We start from the raw sequence: 23,350 nt of genomic DNA on the forward strand, positions 1-23,350 counted from the left end.
TCATGCAAAATTTTTACCTCTGGGCTGTTGTGACGTCATCGTATGGCCACACAAATGTAAAATATAGGGATTTTGTTTCTTTTGACACAGTTCGTCACATTCAATAGAGCGCATACCGCGTAAACGTTATCAATTTTCTTCCAATTTTCAATATTTTATTACTAAAATAATTCCTTTTTAGACTTATAAACTTTTTTTTTTAATTTGAAAAGGTCATCATTTTCAAACAATTGAATAAACGTGAGTGGTATAAAATAAAAAATAACCGTCAACTAAACCGTTTACAATGCTAATACCGTCAACTGTTGACACTTATTAAACGATTTTGATGTATTCCAGCTGTTCTTTACAATCGTTGTAGTGCAGCCTATTGTAGACTAAGCATAATAAATAACATGTGCGTGTTACGATGCGTTGGGCGATAGCCTAACTCGTCAACGTGACGAGTTCAAATCTAGTTCTTTTATTTGCTGGTACATTGATGCACCATCACCTACATAGCTTTAAAAACTAATATGAAACTGCATTTTCTAGTTAGGAGTGATAGATGATAAATACTTTTATTATGTGATAAGCTGTATTTTTATTATAAATATACCAGTAGGTTTATCACATGATTAATTTATGGCTCCATATGCATTTAGAACCCAATACAACTGTTGACATCTATCCTACACAGTACACTGTATAGAGCAATTGCATATATTTGTGGTTTCTGTACATACAGTATATGACACAAGTCTAGGTATATGCTGTAAATTCCAATATTTAAGACTAAAAAGGAGGTAACACTACACTGAGATATAAAGTGTTCATTTGGCATAATCGATTGGAGGCTTCAACCATGGAGGTATAAAAAATATACCTCCATGCTTCAACATAGTATTTTAGTTTAGAGTATAGTTTTTCTGTTGAGTATTTAGTACAAGAATATTTACCCAACGAACAAACATGTTATAGCACTTGTTTACTTCATCAAATACACTAAAGACCAAATATCTATGTCTTGCTTGTAAAATTTATGACTGATGACTTTATAAGACTGAATGATGGCAAGAGTGAAAACAGAATAAAAGACATATTTTAATTTAACTTGTAATTAATAAAGCCTGGATCAAATTCTAAACCTCTCAAGAATAAAAATTTGTAGGAATTTATTTGTGATACTGTGAATGTTAAAGCTGCTTTTAACAGTACATGACCGAGAATAGTCACCGGGGGAAAATGGTATGAAATTAGTAGGTGTAGGTTTATGCTGGGATTGCATTAACATTGGAATTTACCCTGTCCTGTGTCCACATTTAGCCTTATACTCGAGAATGGGATTATACTCGGCCAAGGACCGTTGTGGCTGGAGAAAGCTTTTAGTCGCCTGCTCCGCAGTCGACTGATGATGATGATAAAGGTAGTAATTAATTTAAATTTAGTTCAATAAAAGCTGCTGAACATTATTATTTATGGTAGGAAAACACTGCATTTTCATACAGCATTATCAGTTACTAATTAATTACATATTATGGTCTTTTGTAAGTAATACTGTAATTAATAACTATAGGAATATTTTCAAAGCATTTTTTACTTACAGAAAGTAATATATGTTAGGAGAATTAATGTGTATTAACTATTCAATGTAACATACTGTTTAAATGCTCACAAAGTGTACCATTCATTCAGTTACTAAAGCCATTTTTATTTCAAAATATAATTCTGCATAAATGTAAAATACTGTATTTCATCCATTGTATGTTTTCCTTAACACTTTGACTGCCAGAGGTTTTTCCAGTTTGAAACTGCCACCGCCAGCGTTTTTAGCTAATTTCGATGTTTTCATTAAAGCTGATTGAAACTATGTATGTGATCTGATTAATATATAATTTAGACTAAAATAATCATAAAGATTTTAGCTTTAAAATGGTACCAAGAACGATTTTCAAATGTAAATCGTAATAGTAAAATAAAAGTAACCCACTTTTTTAGTTTTTCGTAGTTTCGCACAAGAATGAGATATTCGCGATTTTGTACAAGACATCACAATATGAAAATATCGCCCGGTGAGATCAACAAAATAAACATTACTTACACAGCATCGATAGGCCTTAAAACAAGGTATCACAATCTAAAAATGTATTACATTTTATAAATAAAAAATCAAAGTTTCGCCAAAATCCACTTAGTAAAGACACTAGGCCTAGTCAACCAGGCCTAAAGTTGGTCCGAAATCGTTTTGCGCCTAGGCCTGGCCATACTTCTTACACCCTTTCTAAAGGATTATTAAGTAGTATAAATAAAATGCCCTATACCCCACAGTACATGCCTTTTCTTTAGCAGTCTTTATTCTGCCATCAAAAGGACAAATAATGAATCTAAAGTTTATTTATTAAACATTTATTACTTTCACTGTTGGAAGTAAAAAGTTTTTGTAAGAAATAAAGAAAAAACCACCCAAAACAAACCCCTAAAACAAAGAAAATTAGACTACAAAACAATGCAAAATTATAAACAAATTTGGCAAATAAGAATAAATATAGTTGCATCAGATTTGAAAATTGAAACAATACATTTTAACTGTTATGTTTCTTCTTCAACAAGGCTACACATCTGTTATATATATTGCATACATAGCCCTGATGAAGGATTAACTATTTTCCAAATGTTTGCCACTTCTTTCTGGCTGTTTAGTACTTTACCGTTTTGATTTAGCTTTCTACTTTCTATTTGTATCTCCATTGATACCCACAGCATTGTCATTTTTCCCCAAGTAATTTGCCTTTGTATTTATATACATACATAATCATATATAAATATTATTTACTGTACTGTAGAATTAAAAACAAAAATGCTCCATTAAATTATCTAATATTAATTTCAACCCTTTCATACTACTTTTTACTTTTGACGTACTGTAATAAAATTGAGAAAACCAAGAGGATGAATTCACAACAAAAATGAATTACCAAAAAAGCCCGATTCCAAAAGAATTGTGAATACCCTCAAAGCTGAAGATATTTGAGATTTATGATTAAAAATCCAAATTTTATATAAATATAAATATATATAGTTTGTTGCTTTTTTGCATGTTCCCTACATATAAATAATTCTGATGTAACATCTTCCACACTATTGAACTACCTAAAAATTTACCATGATTTGTGAGGAACTTTCTGTTTGTATAAACCTGCTAACATTACTGCACTGCTAAAGATCATATCCCTACGTGACATTCCTGTAAATGAATAGTGCCAATCCGTTCGGCTTATTCCGGGATTGCTTCTTTCGATGACCTCTCCTACCGTTACTGCTAATCCTGACCATCGAAGATTGTAGTCTGGTGGTGTGTTTGTTTGAGCTTGTTGCACAAATTGAGAGGGAACAGGTGTTGCTTGTGTAAACACCTCTAAATTGATATCATATTTGGGATCTTGCAAAACTATGCAGCCAATATCAAACCATCTGTCAAAATATAAACAATTCAAATTATCTCACTATAAAAATTGAAATAGTATACAACTAATGAATGTTTTATGAGTTGAACGAAGCAACTATTTCATGAATAGGGAGACTATTTCATGATTTGAGCATGAACTCGTACATTACATTTAACATTATAGTTTTCTAGTAGAATTTAGACTTATTTTAGGTGTTGTTTGACCATTAATTATATATCCAACAACTCTTATAATGGATCTCATCTTCATTTTGTGTTTTACTTTACTTCTTTTTTTTTTGCTTCGAAACAATTGTATTAAAGTGCATTATCCGCATCCATCAGCAAATTTATTTTATAACAAAAACCTATTGAATATTTTTGACTTGTATGAGAAGTACACTGCTGTATTTATGTTTCAATTCCGTATGGGCAATTTACCAGTTTCATTTAACTCTTTTTTTATAAAAATGGAATCTGTACATGAGTATGGTACGCGGAAGAAGAGTGATTTCCGTATTCCTCTAAAAAGAACAAATATAGGACAGAAAAGTGTTACCTATAGAGGAGCAAATATTTGAAACCGTTTACCTGAAAACATAAAGTGTTTAACTAAAATCGGAAAATTTAAAAAGGAAATACAACAACTATTAATAAATAAATACTAACTCATGTAGAGTTCACTTTTGTTACTTTTACGTTTTATTTCTATTTGTACTTTTATTGTTTTATTAATTTGCTAATTAGATATCAGTATTATAGGGTAATGCGTTTAAGAGCTTCGGCTCATTGCATACCCGTTTTGTATCAAATACGTAAAAGAAAAACTGTATATATATATATATTTTGTTGATACAAATAAATGGTATGTATAAGTATCGCGAATGATGATGAATGATGATTAGACACTATATATTATTATTATTTAATTAACATTAACATTAAAGACCATTGTCCGAAATACTTACTTATCAGGTAACAATTCTACAATAAAACTTTCTACAGCCACTAGGCACTGTTTCTCATCAACTAATGAATTTCTCCTAAGATTCTCTATTCGTTCCTCTGCACCTTTCAGTCCAGCTGCATAGCCTTCTGGTTGTGGTGCAATATTTGAGCTGCTAGCCTGCCCAAAAACAGTTGCACGGCCAAATATCTTCTGAAATGCGTCTCTAATGGCTGCCACCTTGACCTCCTTATCAGACGCGACAATTACTTCAATATCACCACCTGAATCTAAAAGGAAATAAACCACATTTTTAAAGTTACAAGCATTTAATTGTTTTAATTAGTTTTTTCATACAATTGCCAATCATACTGATTGATAATCCTCTCATTGAGACATATGTGATCCTATTTCCCCAATTGTAATTTCCGTGAAAAAAATTATTGATTGATTGAAATATATATTTATACTGGGTAACCTCTTCAGTCAAAGACTGATCTCCCAGAGGGCCCAGTTATGATCAGTGGCTGTGATGTACTAATACACCGGGGTAACCCCCTGCTCGTCTCGAAAGATGTACTAGGTTCTTTAAGGTGCACACAAGCCAGATGTGTACACTGGACCTACGGTTTATAGTCCTTATCCGAGAAGACTCGTTCTACCACCAGAACCATGGAGCCTCGAACCCCTGCCAATGTTATGGCTACGTAATTACAGTTCCACTGTCTTAACCGCTCGGCCACTCACTCACTGGTAGGATTGCTGTATGACAACAATTGAGGACAGATACTAAAATAGACAAGAACCCTATACCCTCTTTTCAAAAAGATGGACTGGGTTCTTTTAAGTTCACACAAACTAAGTGTGTGTAAAGAGGAGCTTCCAGTTTTAATACTTTTTTTTAGAGAACTACAGTATTAATATTATGGCTGTGGTTTTGTATTTGTCTTAACCAGCCACTCATGGACTTAACAATTGAGGATTAATAAAAAAAACATAGAAAACTTACGTATGATTGGGGCCATGCCTGGATCTAGTGTGGTGATTACACTATCAACAGAGTTCTAAAAAAAGAATAATTACTTAAAAGGGATGTTCCAAATGAGGACTATACTATAATAAAAAATCCTTTTTTAATGTCAATTGCATTTAAAACTATCAGATTGATAAGACACTGGAAATGCAGTAGGTTTCATACCTTAGTTTTTTCCATAACTTTCTTTACTATACTAGACCCCCAACCAAAGAATAGACCACTGCCTTCTCCCGTTTGCTGCTGATTCAGGTCTGGAAGTGAGTCAAATGGTACATTGACCGATGCATTTCCTCCAAATGATGGTTGAGAAGATGGATTCTGAAATTTAAAAAGAGTGAAAATTAATAACTGGAGCTCTGAATTTAACCAAATTTTTAAAATAATTTATTACTTATAAATTGCATAGTGTTGATAAAAGAGACCATGAAAAAGGTGCCGACTACTAGATTTAGTTAGATTAAAGTTAGATTGTTTTTAAATGCGCAAAATTAATTTTTAATCAACTTTCTACGCGAACCATGGTATTTTGCACATCTAAAAAATTCCCACGTGCGCAAACTTATTTTGCGCTCAGAGTATTAAAAACATGTTTTTTTCACTTTACTAGTAATTTTTAAAAAATTCGACCATTTCCACTTGAAATAGACAATTTCCACGTAAAAAATTTACAAAATATTGGTAAAATGACGCATATTTTTAATCTATTATAGCTCCTCAGGATCAACCGTGACCCAAATTGTTTTTACTTATAATGCAAGTGTATAAGTTGTAGATATGAATTCATGCAAAATTGTTACTCGGATGTTATGACATCATTCTATGGCCACCCGAATATAAAATATAGGATTTTTGCCTCTTTCGTCATAGCTCATCACATTTAATACAACGCATCTCGCTTATCCGTAACTTAATTTCTCCAACATATTAATAGTTTGCTCAATAAATTATTTTTGTTGGAGTTAGAAACGAAATAAAAGATTGAATGAATTACATTAATAATGTGGATATCATTTCTAGAGTCTCCACATTTGCTTTCATTATGTATTCTTAAGAAAGCTAATGTTACATGTCTTGACAATATCACAATATACTTTGTATTATAAGACCAGTATTAGAATATGCTACATCTGTTTGGCATGGCGCATTGTCTCGATCCAATTGTAAGGCTATCGAAAGAGTCCAGAAAAGGGCCTTTCGCGTTATTTTAGGGTCTGACTATATCTTAAGTCTTATGTTAATGTTTGATGTTTAAGTGTACTTTTTATTCATTATTTTTGTAGATGCAATATTTCAGCTTCTGATGTTTTTGTATATGTTTTCTTATACCAAAATAAATAAATAAATATTCTACCTGCATATTACTTGGATTACCAACACCAGATTGACCATAACTAGATTGTGGCATGGTAGCCATTGGTGGCTGTGTAAAACTTGTTGCAGGTTGTGGTGGCGGCATAAAGGGAGTTGTAGTAGCATGGCTAGCCATTGTAGAAGGTGTGAATATTTGAGGGCTAACTTGTGAAGGTGGTGGTGGTGTGAAATACTGTGGTGGTCCTGCAAGATTTTCTGGTACTACTGGGGTTGACAAGGTTGTTGGTAATGTAACTGGTTCTGAAATAATAATAGATGAAAGTAATAGGCAGGAGCTCAAATCGAATAATAATACGTACATTAGCTAGAATAGTCATAGACCAGACTTAATACTTACTATTTAATAGTTAGCTAGAGTAGTTAATATAGACTTAAGATTTACTATTCAATAGTTAGCTAGAGTATATACTGTAAGTGATCCATATGATCGCAATTTTGAACAAAAATAGTTCCTACCCAAAAAAGATATACGGTAGTGTATACCATTTTCTTTCAAGGGAAATAAGATCCTCTGATAGTTACTGTGTATTCAATCATGGACATCCCTGAAACAGACTACATATACCATTTTCAGTACATGGTTTTTACCACCACATGAGAATCACGATGTGTTGCGATGCATGGTAGTAGAGTGTCGGAAAATTAAACTTATAGTTTGTGCCCTTTGTGTCATTTATTGTAGAATATCTTATTTTAAACGTCAATTAAACAAGATTTTATCAAGAAAAAAACAAGTACACAATGTTCGTTAGACATCCAAAGGCAAAATACTGAAAAAATGACAATGCTGTGTGGGTATCAGTGGCTGGATCTCAATGGAGATACAAAAAAAAAAGCGAAAAGCTAAATCAAAACGATAATGTAAAACAGTCAGAAAAGTTAGCATAGCTTTCGGGCAATGAAACTTTTAGTTGAAGTTAAAGGATGGTCGCCCTTATTAAAAATGGCGGCCCTTATTAATTTTGTAGACATTTTTGTTTGGCCATTTATTTACCCCACCCTCCTCTTAATTATATAATTTATTATTACATTTTAACCCCCCAGCCCACCCCACACGTTAAAAAATCTGTGGAAAAATTAAAAATTTTCAAAACTCAATATTGCATGAGATACTTTGCGTCCATATGATTGCCATTTTGAACAAAAATAGTTTCTACCAAAAAAATCTAGTGTATACCATTTTCTTAAAATAAGATAAATAACACAAACTCGAGCACAAGTTATAAGTTTAATTTTAGTTTTTAATAATAGTTAGCTAGAGTAGTCAAGAGACTTAACCAGACTTAATACTTACTATTTAATAATTAGCTAGAGTAGTCAAGAGACTTAACCAGACTTAATACTTACTATTTAATAATTAGCTAGAGTAGTCAAGAGACTTAACCAGACTTAATACTTACTATTTAATAGTTAGCTAGAGTAGTCATAGACTTAATCAGACTTAATACTTACTATTTAATAGTTAGCTAGAGTAGTCAGAGACTTAACCAGACTTAATACTTACTATTTAATAGTTAGCTAGAGTAGTCAGAGACTTAACCAGACTTAATACTTACTATTTAATAATTAGCTAGAGTAGTCAAGAGACTTAATCAGACTTAATACTTACTATTTAATAGTTAGCTAGAGTAGTCAAGAGACTTAACCAGACTTAATACTTACTATTTAATAGTTAGCTAGAGTAGTCAAGAGACTTAACCAGACTTAATACTTACTATTTAATAGTTAGCTAGAGTAGTCAAGAGACTTAACCAGACTTAATACTTACTATTTAATAATTAGCTAGAGTAGTCAAGAGACTTAACCAGACTTAATACTTACTATTTAATAATTAGCTAGAGTAGTCAAGAGACTTAACCAGACTTAATACTTACTATTTAATAGTTAGCTAGAGTAGTCAAGAGACTTAACCAGACTTAATACTTACTATTTAATAGTTAGCTAGAGTAGTCAAGAGACTTAACCAGACTTAATACTTACTATTTAATAGTTAGCTAGAGTAGTCAAGAGACTTAACCAGACTTAATACTTACTATTTAATAGTTAGCTAGAGTAGTCATAGACTTAATCAGACTTAATACTTACTATTTAATAGTTAGCTAGAGTAGTCAGAGACTTAACCAGACTTAATACTTACTATTTAATAGTTAGCTAGAGTAGTCAGAGACTTAACCAGACTTAATACTTACTATTTAATAATTAGCTAGAGTAGTCAAGAGACTTAATCAGACTTAATACTTACTATTTAATAGTTAGCTAGAGTAGTCAAGAGACTTAACCAGACTTAATACTTACTATTTAATAGTTAGCTAGAGTAGTCAAGAGACTTAACCAGACTTAATACTTACTATTTAATAGTTAGCTAGAGTAGTCAAGAGACTTAACCAGACTTAATACTTACTATTTAATAATTAGCTAGAGTAGTCAAGAGACTTAACCAGACTTAATACTTACTATTTAATAATTAGCTAGAGTAGTCAAGAGACTTAATCAGACTTAATACTTACTATTTAATAGTTAGCTAGAGTAGTCAAGAGACTTAACCAGACTTAATACTTACTATTTAATAGTTAGCTAGAGTAGTCAAGAGACTTAACCAGACTTAATACTTACTATTTAATAGTTAGCTAGAGTAGTCATAGACTTAATCAGACTTAATACTTACTATTTAATAGTTAGCTAGAGTAGTCAGAGACTTAACCAGACTTAATACTTACTATTTAATAGTTAGCTAGAGTAGTCAGAGACTTAACCAGACTTAATACTTACTATTTAATAGTTAGCTAGAGTAGTCAGAGACTTATTCAGACTGAATCATTAAATACTTACTATTTTCATAAGCACTTACAATGAATACTATGTTCTGCATCATCCACTATGAATCCGCTATGAATATGACGCTTCTTATAATACGAATTATTGATTACAAGGTAAACCTAATATTCAGGATGTTCTACTTCATTTATTACTCATAATAATTATGAAATGAATATTAATTAGATGGTTATGCCTCAGTGCACACTAAGTCCCTAGATGTTATAGGTATAATTTCAGAACCAGTCAATTATTTTTTTCATCGAGAAAATAAATAATGAATAATTATTTATTTCATTAAAGTGATAGACTGTGATAATTATATTTGAACTCGTCACTATGGACGAGTTAGGTTATCCGCCGTACAAATGCCACATGCACGTCATACGTTAGAATGTTACAAACAGAAAAATTATTATGCCATTATGACCTTAAGAAAGTAAAATGTTGTTAGTGTGCTCTCTGTTTTGTGTCTAAGTATATATACAGTATACATATACTATATACATAATAATTACAGTGTAGCATAGGTGAAAATAATGGGACCTGCATTTTATTCCAATTTTCAACATGATGACGTCATCAAAATGAAACATGTAGATAGCAATTTTGGAAGGTAATTATATAAGCAACAACAATATTAACGTTTTAAATGCTTGTTTTATGAACTATGATGCAAAAGATGAAAATATGATTCTTATATTCATAATTAAACTGGCCACATGACAACGTCACAACACAACATCCAATGTGCAAAATTTGTTAATGAATTCGTATCTACATTTACATTTGTTATTGCACCTACATCCTTGCTGTGTGATTCTAGTTGGAACTAATCTGTAGACTTACGTAACACTGGTGCAGCTGCAGGCTGCGATATTCCTACTTCTACTTTATTGTCTCCAAATTCTTCCATCATGTTTTCTTACTTTAAAAAAAAGTTTTATGTAAAAAGCATATTAACAGGTAATAATTAATATACTAGTATTCAATTTTATACAAATTTAGATATTATTATTATAAATAATGAACTAAAAAATTATGCTAATATTAATTTAATAAATAAAAATGTGAGTCGAGTCGAGCAGTTAATAATGCAGGTGCACTGCAAACCATAATTAATAGGCCTAGCCTAGCTAGCTATACAATTCAATAGTCACACTCACGTCGCAAAGGACAGAGGATTTTGTCTAAGCATGAAGATTAGCCAATCATGGCCAGGGTTGACCCAGCTTTGTGTGTGTGTGGGGTGGTGGAGACAGCAGCATGCTTATAAGTGACGTCAAAGAATATAATATATATATTCTTTGGTGACGTGCACGAATGCACATGCATAGAGGGAGAGCCTTATTAGCTAGGCCTAGCCTAGCCTCCTTAGACTAGGGCTAAGCCTACTAGGCCTAGGGTAGGCTAGGCCTATAGACAAGACGGGTTTATGATTTTAGCAATTTTATTCGTTAAATTACATTTTAGATCAATCTATGCAAATCAGCGGCGTATTTACTTACTTTTTTAATGTCTTTCAACGGTATATCTCTCTCTCTCTCTCTCCAATTACGTTTGATTTAAAGTTTGCAAACTGAGATTTTCTTACGTGTACGTACGTACGACGTCGTGTACCAGTTTACGAATTACGTCATCTGGGCTGCCACGTTGTTGTGTACGAACTTTGACATAACATAAATGTCAAAAAAAGTAAAACAAACATTCGGCCACTTTGATATTAATTACACGTTTCAAATCTCAACGTTTCGTTATCATAACGGTTCAAAATACTAAAGCAATATGATTATGCTGTAATTTATAAATATCGTATCAAATCAATTAGTTTTAACTAATTGATTTCATCTTTATTCATGCAAATGCACCTGCATTTTTTAAACCATGTTACATATCAAATGAATATTCATCATTATAGGCACAATAAAGTTACTTGTAATAAAATATATTACTATGGATATGGATGGATTATGGATACAGTATTTGTTGTTATTTTACTGTGGAAGAAATAAATGTTAATTTGAATTGAATAAATTTTACCAGAGTGAGCAATTTATTTTTAGTTATAGTGTATATTGTAAAAAGATTTTTTTTTGTAGTATTTTATGCAATTTTGTAAATAGTGTAAAAAAAATAAGGTAATTCACAATTAGTTTGATGAGAAATACTTTTACTTTAATTTTCCTTGTGACAATAACAGATATATTATATGTTACTACAATTATGCAATCAAAAATACTATAAATTTGCTTAACATTGAGGCCTATATGTTCCTCGATGCAATACATATATTTGTTTATGCCATGAACTCAAAGACCTTTTATAATTACAAAATCCTTTGTTGTTAAATCAAACAAAATGGAGTTTTACATAAAACTAATTACGAGCTATAAAGCTACTTACAATGGACAAACAAAACATAAAGATAAACAGTTTGTTTATGTTAAGAGGCCATATCAGCTCACGAAAACAACCAATTCTCATAATATTATGTGCAACATGAATTGCTTTTTTTTCTTACACTTGTTTTTATTAGTAATACATTACAAGATTATGGCTGGCAATTACCACAATGAAGGGCATGCATGTTTAATTAAAAATACACTGGATTGTTTTGACAAAAATTGCAACCGAGACATTCTCTTTTCCTCTGGTAATGTAACAATGAGTATTAATGAGGATATTAAAACTGCTCTCCACAAATTTTGGATGTAGAATTTCTGGATATTCAGACAAAAAAATGTGTCTATTGACAATTTTGGTACAGTATTTATGTAGAGTTTGGAAGGCGCATATTTCAAAGTACAATATCATCAAATGATTTATACAGAAAATACCAAAAAAATGGAATGAATCAATAATTATTCATAACATTATATAACTCATTTTTGATATACCTGTATATAAAATAAAAACAGTGAGTTCTATTGATCCAATTATGTGAATATAATAGTGTATAAGACATGTTACATAATAGTTGCTAAATAAGTACTATTTCAATTGCTTTTTAGTACAATAAATTGTATTATACAATTGGCCTAAATAAACCATATACATAAAATAAAAATTCTGATATTACATTTATTAATATAGTTTTATATCCTATATAAAAAAGCATTCTTCCAATAATACAAAATAATTAAAATAAATTGGAAATCCATGATTATGCTTTAAATCGGGCTACATTGGCAATACACACAAAATATTAACTCCAACAGGGGGTGTAAAATCACCAGATGTACAATACACACTTTCAACAGAGGGTGTAACATCAATTTATGCAATCGCTTTGGCTTCTGGCAAAAAGTTCTCCCATTCTTTAATGAGCTGTGAAATACAAATTTGATACATTTTTTATTATGGTAGTTAATTGGATAGATCTTAAATCGGTAAGTCTTTTAATTGGCAGGGAAATAACAATTACCTGTTGTTGATGATCCATTAGAGCTTCCAGATACTTAATTACAACTTCACGGAAATCACGTACACGGTTATGCTAAAGAAATGATACATTTTGAAAATAGTAAGTTATTCATACATTGTCTTGTGACTCCAGCTTACAACCTTAATCCAGTACAAGTATCAAACAGTAATTTATCAGAGTTTTATTAATTATATACTACATATTAAGAAAAAGAAGCTTTAGCAAAAAAAAGTTTACATTTGTCTAAAAAATATTGATAAATGTATTTTACTTACTTCAAACCTGCTAACTTCTTTTCTGATAGCTTTTGATATTTTCTCAAATTCCTCTTGTCCTTTTTCAACTTTTTCTTCCCACTAAACACGAAGAACATAAATAAATGACATATAAACAGCAGTTTATTTATTGCATTCATTGAGAATTTAAATTTAGTTCTATTGCATGATAAAAGTTCTATATTCTCCCCATTTAAATATTTGTATACTATCCAGTCTGGTAAAATATCACCCTCACCATGGTATAAGAACGTACCCTAATAAAATTTCATCCGTAGGTCCTATGTATATTGGTAATAACATTTCTTGATGTTGCGTCTTGCAAAACTTGTGATTTTACGAGAAAAATAGACCCAATTTATAACCGCCTCATGTCGTATTATTGTGTACAGCAATTGTGACGAAGCGTGAATGAATTTATGAGACGCCGTCCATAATTAACAGTTTATATACAATAATTGAGGAATAGTTTACAATAAATTATATAACAAAATATCTAAAATATAAAGAAACCCCAAGTATAAAGTAAAATATTTAAAAATGTTAAAATACAAAAAGCCTTACATATAATAATAATAAACTTGTCATAATTTTATCGAACTTGTCAATTTTAACTGTACCTCAACCTGATGCGGTATGTTACTTATTGCCTTTTTTTTTTAAATGTAAGTGGAAGAATATATTTTTCTAATTACAGTATTTCCATTTAAATTTACATAAATAAAGTTGCTGTCTATGGTATTTCCGTATTTCACAAAGGGTAATACAGTCGACTCCGCCTAAGTCGAATTCGCGTAAGTCGAAAAATCGCGAAAGTCGAATTTTTAGGAAAGTCCCAATTCTTTCCTATACATTACTGTGTAATTTTTATTTCTAAGTCGAATTTTTCTAAGTCGAAATTCGTCTAAGTCGACGTCTTTTTGCGGTCCGAATACACACATTCTTTAGTGATTTATATCGTATAAGTCGAAGTCACAAATTACGCGGCAACAACGCGTTAAAAAAGCCGATGAAACGTACGTAATTCGATAAACAAACAACAGAGGGGAAAATGTGGGACCATATCGGTTCTCTCAAGCAGGTTGTATAGTATAGGCGGCGTCCTACAACTCGCGCTAGTGTATAGTGTATGAGTTGTTTCAGAGTTGAGAACTTGAGCGGCGTTTTGTGGGTACCTATTTTGTGCTAGACAGATGGCAATAAACAATAGATACCGATTTCGAATAAGAACCGAAATGTATTTATTATACGTTTTTGTATTGTTTGGGAAAAATACAGTTTATCATTGTCGATAAAGAGGCTTAGCATTTATTAGGCCTAGCTAGCTAGCTAAGCAAATTCAATTCAAGAAGGCTCATCGCGTGGGCCGCGATCGCGACAGGGCAGGGTCCACTATATAGGCCTAGCCATAGCGCAGCTAGTGAGTGAACCTAGGCCTAGGCCTAGCATTTTTTTGGCAAATCTGTAAGTCGAAGTTCGCGTAACTCGAATTTTTATACCGGTCCCATTAGATTTGACTTAGGCGGAGTCGACTGTAGTTACAATGTAAAAGGGATTTTGCATTTTTAGGCTACTGTCTGGGGCAACTTACAGGATAAAGATGGTGTCAATGGTATTTTTGTGCATCCCAATGTGCAACAGTTACAATGCAAAAAAAGAAATTAGGTGTTTGGCTCTTTACATGATTAAATTTTGTATGGTCCAACGGGCATTTTTTGGCTACTGTCTGGGGTAAATTACAGGATAAAGTTGCCGTCATTGATATTTTTGTGCACTGCAATGTTAGGCGTCATCTCCACTAAATATCGGACGAAGTGTATCGCGTCTAAAAATAGCAGTTCGTCTGCACGCGACCGTAATTTAATTTATCTCATCAAATTCTAATTTACATATTCATGAGGATTCCAGTTGTAGCCCCGCCCTTCAATACCGATGCAGAAACTTGCGACCGGTCGCGTCTGTACGCGTTGAACGATTTATCGAACTCTGGTGCGTCCGCTTGCAATAGGGTTGGTGAAATCTGTCCATAATAGGTTACTTTTCTGTCCATAATAGGGGACTTTCTGTCCATAATAGGGACTAGAGGGCGCTGTTGTTTGTCCATAATAGGTGACTTTCATAATTGGCTGTCCAAAATAGGCGACTTTTTGTCCACAATAGGCGAGTTTATTGGAGTAGTGCGCCATCCATTGTTTTGTCCATAATAGGTGATTTTGTTGGCGTACTCGACGTACATACGTAGTTTATTTCGCGAGTAGAAGTAATACAGTAGTATTATTAGTTAATACTAATTTGCTTTCTCTTCAGACTTCGAGGCTACCTAGGCCTAGCTAGTAGGAGGCCTAGGCCTAATTAGTATAATTATTTAAGTCTCTCTAGCCTCTAGGCCTAGCCTAGGCTAATCCTGTTTTAGTTAGGCTACCTCAGTCAGGCCTAGGCCTAGTAGTACTACTAGGCCTACTAGCTTAGCTGGAGTCCATTTGTTATTGTCCACTAATGAAAAGTGAGCTTTTTTTTTTCTAGGCCTACCTTACAGCAGGGGAGGAATACAAATGACATGGGCTCATATTAGGTAGATAGGTTTCCTACTACAAACAACTAGGCCTATCCTCATTATCTGTTTTTTTATTATTTTATTTTTTTAATATGACTATTTTACAGACTAGGGCCTAGGCCTACTCGTAACTATACTGCCTAACTGCAGGTCAGGTCTGGCGGACTAGTCACTATACAGTCTTTTACTAATACCACTGCCACCACCGCCCACTACTATACTTTGAAGACTGAAATCAGCTACTACTAGCCTAGTCTACTACTAGACCTATTGGTAGTTTGTCTTCAAATCACAGACATCTAGATTGCTAGATTGACCTATTTAAATTTTTGTTTTTTTTAATTATTTTTTGAATGAATGAGTCTTATCCAGACAGTTCGGACAGTTAGTAGGTTGGCAGTATAGTAGAGCCAGAGCTATTGTTACTGTATGTTATTAATTATGTCACCTATTTAAATCTCAATTTTTCCATATTTTTTGCATGTATTAAAGATTGTGTAGTGTATCTTCTGATCAATGTTATAGTACAGTAGCATGCACATTAACTAGGGTAAGTAACAGATAGGCCCAACCTACAATTGAAGAATAATACTTTACATACAACCCACTAGGCCTACATCTTTTAGGACATTTTTCAATATGACCAAGATACTGTAAAATCCCAAGAAGCAGCCTATTTAGAAAAAGTATTTGTATGCAAAAGTAATCTTCGGAAAAGAAGGATACAATTTAGTCAAACATTTTCAGAGAGACAAACTGAATTTTATCAGTACCGTAGTAGAAAAACTGACAATACATGAAAATTAATTTTTAACATTCTGATTTGAAATATTCTATTCATTTGAATTGCTAAGAAATTTAAAGTAGATATTTTTTTTTTCATTCATTATAAACATTACAATCACAGTACAAAGAATAGATAAATCCACTAACAAATTCATGCAGAAAATATTTCAAAATTTAATTGAATGTTATATTATTAAAGCATTCATAATTCAATAAAGCATTTGTCTTTAAAACATTTAATATCAGTTTTCATATAGTGAGTATGGTAATAATTGACTCTAACAACTGGTATAAACTTAAATTTAGTAAAACAATCCTACATATCTTTTTTTAAATGCAATAAAATATTTAAACATAACTGTTTCCCACCATACTGTTTCCCACCATACAACATGAACATTTGTCTCAGCATTACTAAGATTGAAGTTACTTGCATTATAAAATACTTAAACATTATTATAGTATTTAAATACTTTTTTTTTTTTATTATAGGCATACAGATGTTTGATATTCTGCTCATATACAGTATGCTGCTGAAATGAAAAAGTACATCACTTCAACATATTATTTTTTATCATAATCATCGATCAATAATTATAGTAATAAACATAATAATTATGGTGCATTTTATTTATCCTTGCTATTTTTTAAATTGTAGTTTAACCATGTTTTTACACTTTTAAAATTAATATAATTCAGTATTTTTTAAATGTGATTTAGATTTTGAATAAACTGTTCTGAATACAGAACAAAGGTGTTGCTTGTACACTGCGTGTATGTAAACTTGCTTTATTGTCGTATTTCTTATTATTAAACATTAAAATTGATTCATTTAATTAAACAATATAATAAATGGATGAGATGTGCTGCTGTTGATACACTTTAGACTGGGATGGTTTGTCATTGAGCTATGTGGATCCAGAAGGGGAGGACCTAAAATGACGAAATGAAGTGCTGAACTGTGATGTCTTTTTCAATATTAAATTGATTTTTATTATTACTGTTAACAAAACAAAATAAGTCCAAAGAAAAAAAAATACAACAATTACATTGAAACACCAATGCATTTATAAAAATAACAGTTTACATTTTCATTATCTTAAAAAAATAAAACTTTATCAATATTATTATTAGAGTATTATGGGGTATTTTTTATTTTTGTAAAAGAACGTGTGGATTTGGTGATTTATTTAAACTTGCAATAGTATGGTAAGTTGCGTAATGTCTGTCCGTACTATCAAACCTAAAATGAAGTTCAAATTAAATTATTTGTTGCTGAATAAATTTCACATTTCAATATTATTAGTGGACAATAACAAATGGACTAGGCTAGTAGTACTAGTAGGCCTATAGAGGTAGCCTAACTAACAGGACTAGCCTAGCTAGGCCTAGCCTAGGCTAGAAAGACTTAAATATTTATATACTAATTAGGCCTCCTAGGTAGCCTCGAAGTCTGAACAGAAAGCAAATTAGTATTACTTCTACTCGCGAAATAAACTACGTATGTACGAGTACGCCAAAAAAATCACCTATTATGGACAACACAATGGATGGCGCACTACTCCAATAAACTCGCCTATTGTGGACAAAAAGTCACCTATTTTGGACAGCCAATTATGAAAGTCACCTATTATGGACAAACAACAGCGCCCTCTAGTCCCTATTATGGACAGAAAGTAACCTATTATGGACAGAAAAGTAACCTATTATGGACAGATTTCACCAACCCCGCTCTCCGCTTGCGACTGTTGTGTGTTGTGTGATGTCACCGGGTAGCCAGGCAGTCGCGAAACTAGGCTACTTCGATCGTCCGTTCGGGGAACGCGAGGTGTCTCTTTGTACAAATGGTTCAACACTGGGCCCGGCTCCTTGCGGTTTACGCGTGATATATCATGTTCCATCCAGGGACCAAAATACGTAGTTACTTTCCAGGCGAAGTTTACCGACGCGTACCTCGTGTACTTTGTATGTACGCTACACAGCAAAAGAGTACACACATTTACGATTAACCCTCTCTGTACAGTGGGGTACACCTACAATAAATGTTGTATTACAGGCCTACTGTATAGGCCTACACGGGGGCCTACATTTTGAACAATTGAACCAGATCGCCAAATTCCTCAATAAAAAGTTATATTTAGAGACAAGTTAAATAATATTCTTCGGTTTGTGTCGGCTTTCTATAAAGACTGATTTGACCTTTTGATCACGCACCATCGTGTATAAAACAAAAACAATTATTTACTGTACAGTAGTAATAATAACATGGCTATAAACTTCGATTTACTTCGTCCGGTCGCGATAGTATGCGTGTACTCTTTAGAATTATGTGATAATAGATTCGGTAACACGCTGCGTCTGCTCCCGACAACTTTCGCCGGTTTGCGACCTGTTTGTCAGGCCCGTAGCCAGAATGCATCAGAGGGGGGTTTTCTTGACACCAAGTGTTTTGCGAGCGCAGCGAGCAACTGTAGGCTGGGGGCCAGGGGGCCGCCAAGGGCCTTCGCCCCTGGAAGCTTTGGCTCTCAGAGCAATTTCGGTTGTTTTAATAAGCTTACAGAGACATTTTTTACCTACTAAAATCTGAGTTATGCAGAGAAATTATATAGTACAGTATTATGGAAGCTAGTAGTACTGATCATGAAATACAGCTTTATTGTTGCAAAAAAGTATATTATATTAGGCCCTTAAATAATTTCTTATCCTATAAACATAAAAAACAAATAGTACCGTATATTTCGGTGTACAAGTCGCACCTGTGTATAAGACGCACCCATAACGGAGACTGAAATATTAGTATTTTGTATGTAGTCGATGCATAAGACGCACTTATTTCTAGGCCGAAATTTAAACATTTTACAATCAAAACAATGGTATTTTAATAATAAAACAACGATATTTGAGACATATTTATTAGAATCAAATGATATAATTTTGTTTGATTGCCTTTATTACATCGTAATCAGTCTCTACTTCAACTGAACGTTCAATGAAAAGGGAAATCCCCATATTGTTTCAGTTACGATGCACTGTGTGGGTAGGGCTAGCCTATGTCTATTTAAGTAACTTTAATTTCATATTACTTAAATATATACCTTCTTATTGTGTGTATGACCATTATAAAATCAATCCAAATGATGTTCAGTTTTTTGGGCTGATAATGAACCAGGAATATCATGTTGGGTAGGCCTATATGAAAATCTTTCCTATTTCCATGCATGCATTACAGCAATATGAGGAGAGGAGAGCACTAACCATGTGCTCCTTGCCTGGTGTCCAGCACTGTTGGCCATATACACTATGAGATTAGGGGAAGCTACTTAACACAATAACAACACACTCTTTTAGATATCGCTTGACATACAAACTATTGCCTACATGATTATAAAATTATGTGATTGTTGACATAGAGATGTAATAAAAATAAACCACCGTGATCAAGGGAAATAGTTATTGTGTAATTAAAATGTGACACCACCGTAATTAATGGACTCTTCCATAAATGTGTTGCGCTGTGATGCTGCATGCTGCTAGAATACACACCCGCGAGTTCAGAGAGTATTACTAGGCCTGGGTAGAATATCTAATGCGTACTGTAATATTAATACAGTCGAGGATGACAATTTACCTTAGCCTAACTAAAAATTCAATAAACTTGTTACCACACTGTGGTTAGACAGAAATGAGTAACTAGCTAGGCCTACATTGCAGAGTAGTACACTATTTTTAATTAATTTAAGTATTAGTAGGTAATTAAATTAATTAGGGTAACATTTAGAGGTCAAATTTGCGTGTCAAAAGTGCGTCTTATACACCGAAATATTCGGTAGGCCTACGTACACGTACCAATTTAATTCAGCACCATTTTTATTCAAGTTTACACAGTGAAATTCTTTGGTTTAATGAAAAATATTTCCAGGAAAAAAATAAAAATCCCCAAAAAGATTGAACTGAACTGAACGTGAAAAGCCCGGCCGAAGCACGCGATTGGTCAGTCCATTTTTCTGTCATATTTATAACCATCATCTCTCAACAATCTCTCGACGATCTGACGCTCAGCAGTGACTTTGACATCGGACAATCTGTATATTCGATCGATTTACATAGTCAATAAAAGTAAAATGACCAAAAAATCTGCTATAATTGATAATTAATTGCACGATTTTGGAAGTTGGGCCTTTGTTTTTCAAGGGGGGTTCGCTGGTAAAAGGGGGGTTCGCGCAAAAGGGGGGGGGGGGGTTCGCCTGAACCCCAAAAAACCCCCCTGGCTACGGGCCTGTTTGTGTACGGCGTATCAAAAATGTCATATTTTTGTATGATGCCTTTTCTGGTTTTTTTTTGCCATTCGCCTTTATAAAACAATCATCCATTAACATTATTAAAAAATAGTAAACCTTTATTTTGTTAACGCATGGAATATTCTTTACTCCATGGTTAACGTATGGCGGATAAATGACACATAAGCGTTTTATTAATTTTGTAGTGTGGGATAGCAATTCTAATTACAGTATTAACCTTTTGTATTATAATCCTTTTGTATTTCGACACTGTTTATATGAAGCAATTTGACACAGCTGTTAAATTGTTAATTTCAGAAGCCATTGAATTTTCGCTTTGCGTTGGCTTCTTTTGTTACTGACTGCTTATTTTTAATATACATCCTTGTCTAATAAGTTGTGCATTATTTAATAATGCGGGTAGGGTGCATACTTTATTTTACTGTTAACATGATATCTAAGAAAAATAGTACTCTATGAGAATACCACCCAACAAAAAATCAGCTTTGGAAAAGGCAGTTTTGACGACCTAAAGAGCCAAAAATGGTAGTCATACACACATTTCCCTGTAAATGATAAATAAAAGGTTGAGAACATTTTGCCATTTTCTTTACTAAAATGGATATCATAATTATAATGCTTTCTCTAGCTTGACAGTTGTCATTGGTGAAAACCATAGAAATATTATAATATCTATATGGTGAAACGTTGGCTGTAATTTACAACTAGTGCGTTCAAACCATAACAATAACTAAACTATACGTCCCCTATAACATACGATTTCATTCGACATTTGTTTTTTATTTTTGTGTCTTAGTTCTGAGTGTGATTAGGCTAATTGCACCAAAACCTTGTGAATGCGAGTTTGGTGTATATCCAGCTTTTCACAGTTCAAATCCCCTCAAAGTCCTGCTGAGGAATTTTTTTCTTTACTTAGGTACTTAGGTAAAACAACGGTGGTCAAACTATGGTAAAATTACTTTTAAGATTTATTTAATATAATTTATTGTAACGCTCACAAAATCGAAACGCCCACAAAATCGAAACGCCCAGTCGTTTCATTTGTTCGAAAAAGCACTGAAAAGTCGGAAGAGTCCACTTTAGGCTACATTGTTACAGATACAGTTCCGGTCTCATTGAATTTATTTGTAGCATATCTTTCTTGTCGTCAGCATTATGTTAAATACAAGCAATCACAAACCTTCAAGACTATTGACAAATTTGTTAATTGACACTTCGAGTGAAAACGAAAACCGGCCTCCCGTAAAACGAGCAATTGTAGACAAATTCCCGCAAATTATTGAAATAGCTAAAAACTTTATTGAAAGAAGTGGATTTGAAGCACATCGACGTCGCCAAAGCACCACCGGACACTGTGGAACTGGTCTGAAAGCGGTTCGGGACCATCTTCTTCACGAAGTACCAGGTTTGGCTGAGCAGCATCCCAATTTTAGTAAGTACAACATTTGATAAATTATTATTTATATGGATATCCAAGTATATTAAATATATAATTAAACTAGGCCTATGAATCCGGGACGGGGACCCGGATGGGTAAATCGACATAGCGTCGACTTTTGTAATTTACCTAGTATAATCATAAAGAATTTTCCATGGTATAATGTGATCATGCAAAACAATGACAACTTTATTAATTTTCTTTCTGTAGGTATTCATACTGTGCACCGCATGCTACAGGCCCCTCATCAAGGTCGTAACAGTTCAGCAAGGTACAAAGGTTTCATCGATGCTAAAGTTCCGAAAAAAGATAATGGAAGGATGAAAGAAAATGACAATGCTCATTTTTACAATGCGAGGGTGAAGTATTGCCTTCAATTAAGTGCAGCATTTCCGGATGTGTGTAGTGTATATTCTGTTGACAACAAAAACAAAGTGAAGATAGGTAAGATCAATCATATACAATTAAGAATTTTCAAATGTAACATCCACAGAATATTAACGGCCATACAAAATTGGGTGAGAATGTTAGGTGGATTCTGAAATAAATATTATAAATTATTATTTATTGTTTTTATTTTTAAAGGAAAAGATGTCCCAGCTGTTGATCGAAGGACAAAAATAAGAAGAATATTTCCAACCATTGACAGGCCGGTGCTTTTAGATCACGACTTCCCAAGTCATTCAGGCTACCTAATTACACCATGTGGATATATGAAATTGACACTACCTAACCCCCCTGAAAAATCGATTGATTCGCTAGGTCGGCTAGAATACAAACTACATAGGAATGGCCCCGTTACCATCATTAACAGGGGACCCATGACAAAATGCACCGTAGCCTCCCATATCAACGACCTGCTGCCAATAGTGAAAGAGGAAGTCCGTACAGGAAAATCAATTTTAACTATAATTGCAGATGGCGGGTGCGACTTTAATTCCGGTCATCATACAAATTTACTATATTATGCTAGACTGTTTAGAG

At 33.0% G+C, this 23,350-nt stretch overlaps 2 protein-coding genes and 1 long non-coding RNA gene across 5 annotated transcripts in view; 1 reads left to right on the plus strand and 2 right to left on the minus strand.

Moving 5' to 3' along the window:
* Positions 1 to 284: 284 nt before the first annotated feature.
* On the minus strand, positions 285 to 11,227 carry LOC140062945 (protein PRRC1-like). 3 transcript variants are annotated; one of them, XM_072109335.1, is made up of 7 exons: positions 11,100 to 11,227; positions 10,441 to 10,519; positions 6,758 to 7,017; positions 5,569 to 5,724; positions 5,380 to 5,434; positions 4,393 to 4,660; positions 285 to 3,450 (listed from the first exon to the last, which is right to left on the minus strand). In XM_072109335.1, the coding sequence occupies exons 2-7, from the start codon at positions 10,508 to 10,510 to the stop codon at positions 3,138 to 3,140; spliced, it is 1,122 nt and encodes a 373-aa protein (XP_071965436.1). In that variant the 5' UTR covers positions 10,511 to 10,519; positions 11,100 to 11,227; the 3' UTR covers positions 285 to 3,137. The 3 variants fall into 3 exon arrangements, with proteins under 3 accessions (XP_071965436.1, XP_071965438.1, XP_071965439.1); XM_072109337.1 differs by lacking the exon at positions 11,100 to 11,227 and adding an exon at positions 10,758 to 11,023; XM_072109338.1 differs by lacking the exons at positions 10,441 to 10,519; positions 11,100 to 11,227 and adding an exon at positions 10,379 to 10,430.
* A 513-nt stretch (positions 11,228 to 11,740) lies between these two features.
* LOC140062944 (sorting nexin-2-like) overlaps positions 11,741 to 23,350 on the minus strand; it is a 31,245-nt gene continuing 19,635 nt past the window's right edge. The window contains exons 12-14 of the mRNA XM_072109334.1: positions 13,291 to 13,371; positions 13,016 to 13,087; positions 11,741 to 12,918 (exon numbers count right to left, since the gene is read on the minus strand). Coding sequence (XP_071965435.1) covers positions 12,868 to 12,918; positions 13,016 to 13,087; positions 13,291 to 13,371 — 204 coding nt within the window. The 3' untranslated portion in view covers positions 11,741 to 12,867. The remainder of the gene's footprint in view (positions 12,919 to 13,015; positions 13,088 to 13,290; positions 13,372 to 23,350) is intronic.
* On the plus strand, positions 15,482 to 17,321 carry LOC140062914 (uncharacterized). The gene is made up of 3 exons (XR_011847550.1): positions 15,482 to 15,550; positions 16,337 to 16,394; positions 17,123 to 17,321. It is a non-coding gene; the product is annotated as an uncharacterized lncRNA (long non-coding RNA).

Source organism: Antedon mediterranea, chromosome 11 (genome assembly GCF_964355755.1).
Source record: "Antedon mediterranea chromosome 11, ecAntMedi1.1, whole genome shotgun sequence".
Lineage (NCBI taxonomy): Eukaryota > Metazoa > Echinodermata > Crinoidea > Comatulida > Antedonidae > Antedon > Antedon mediterranea.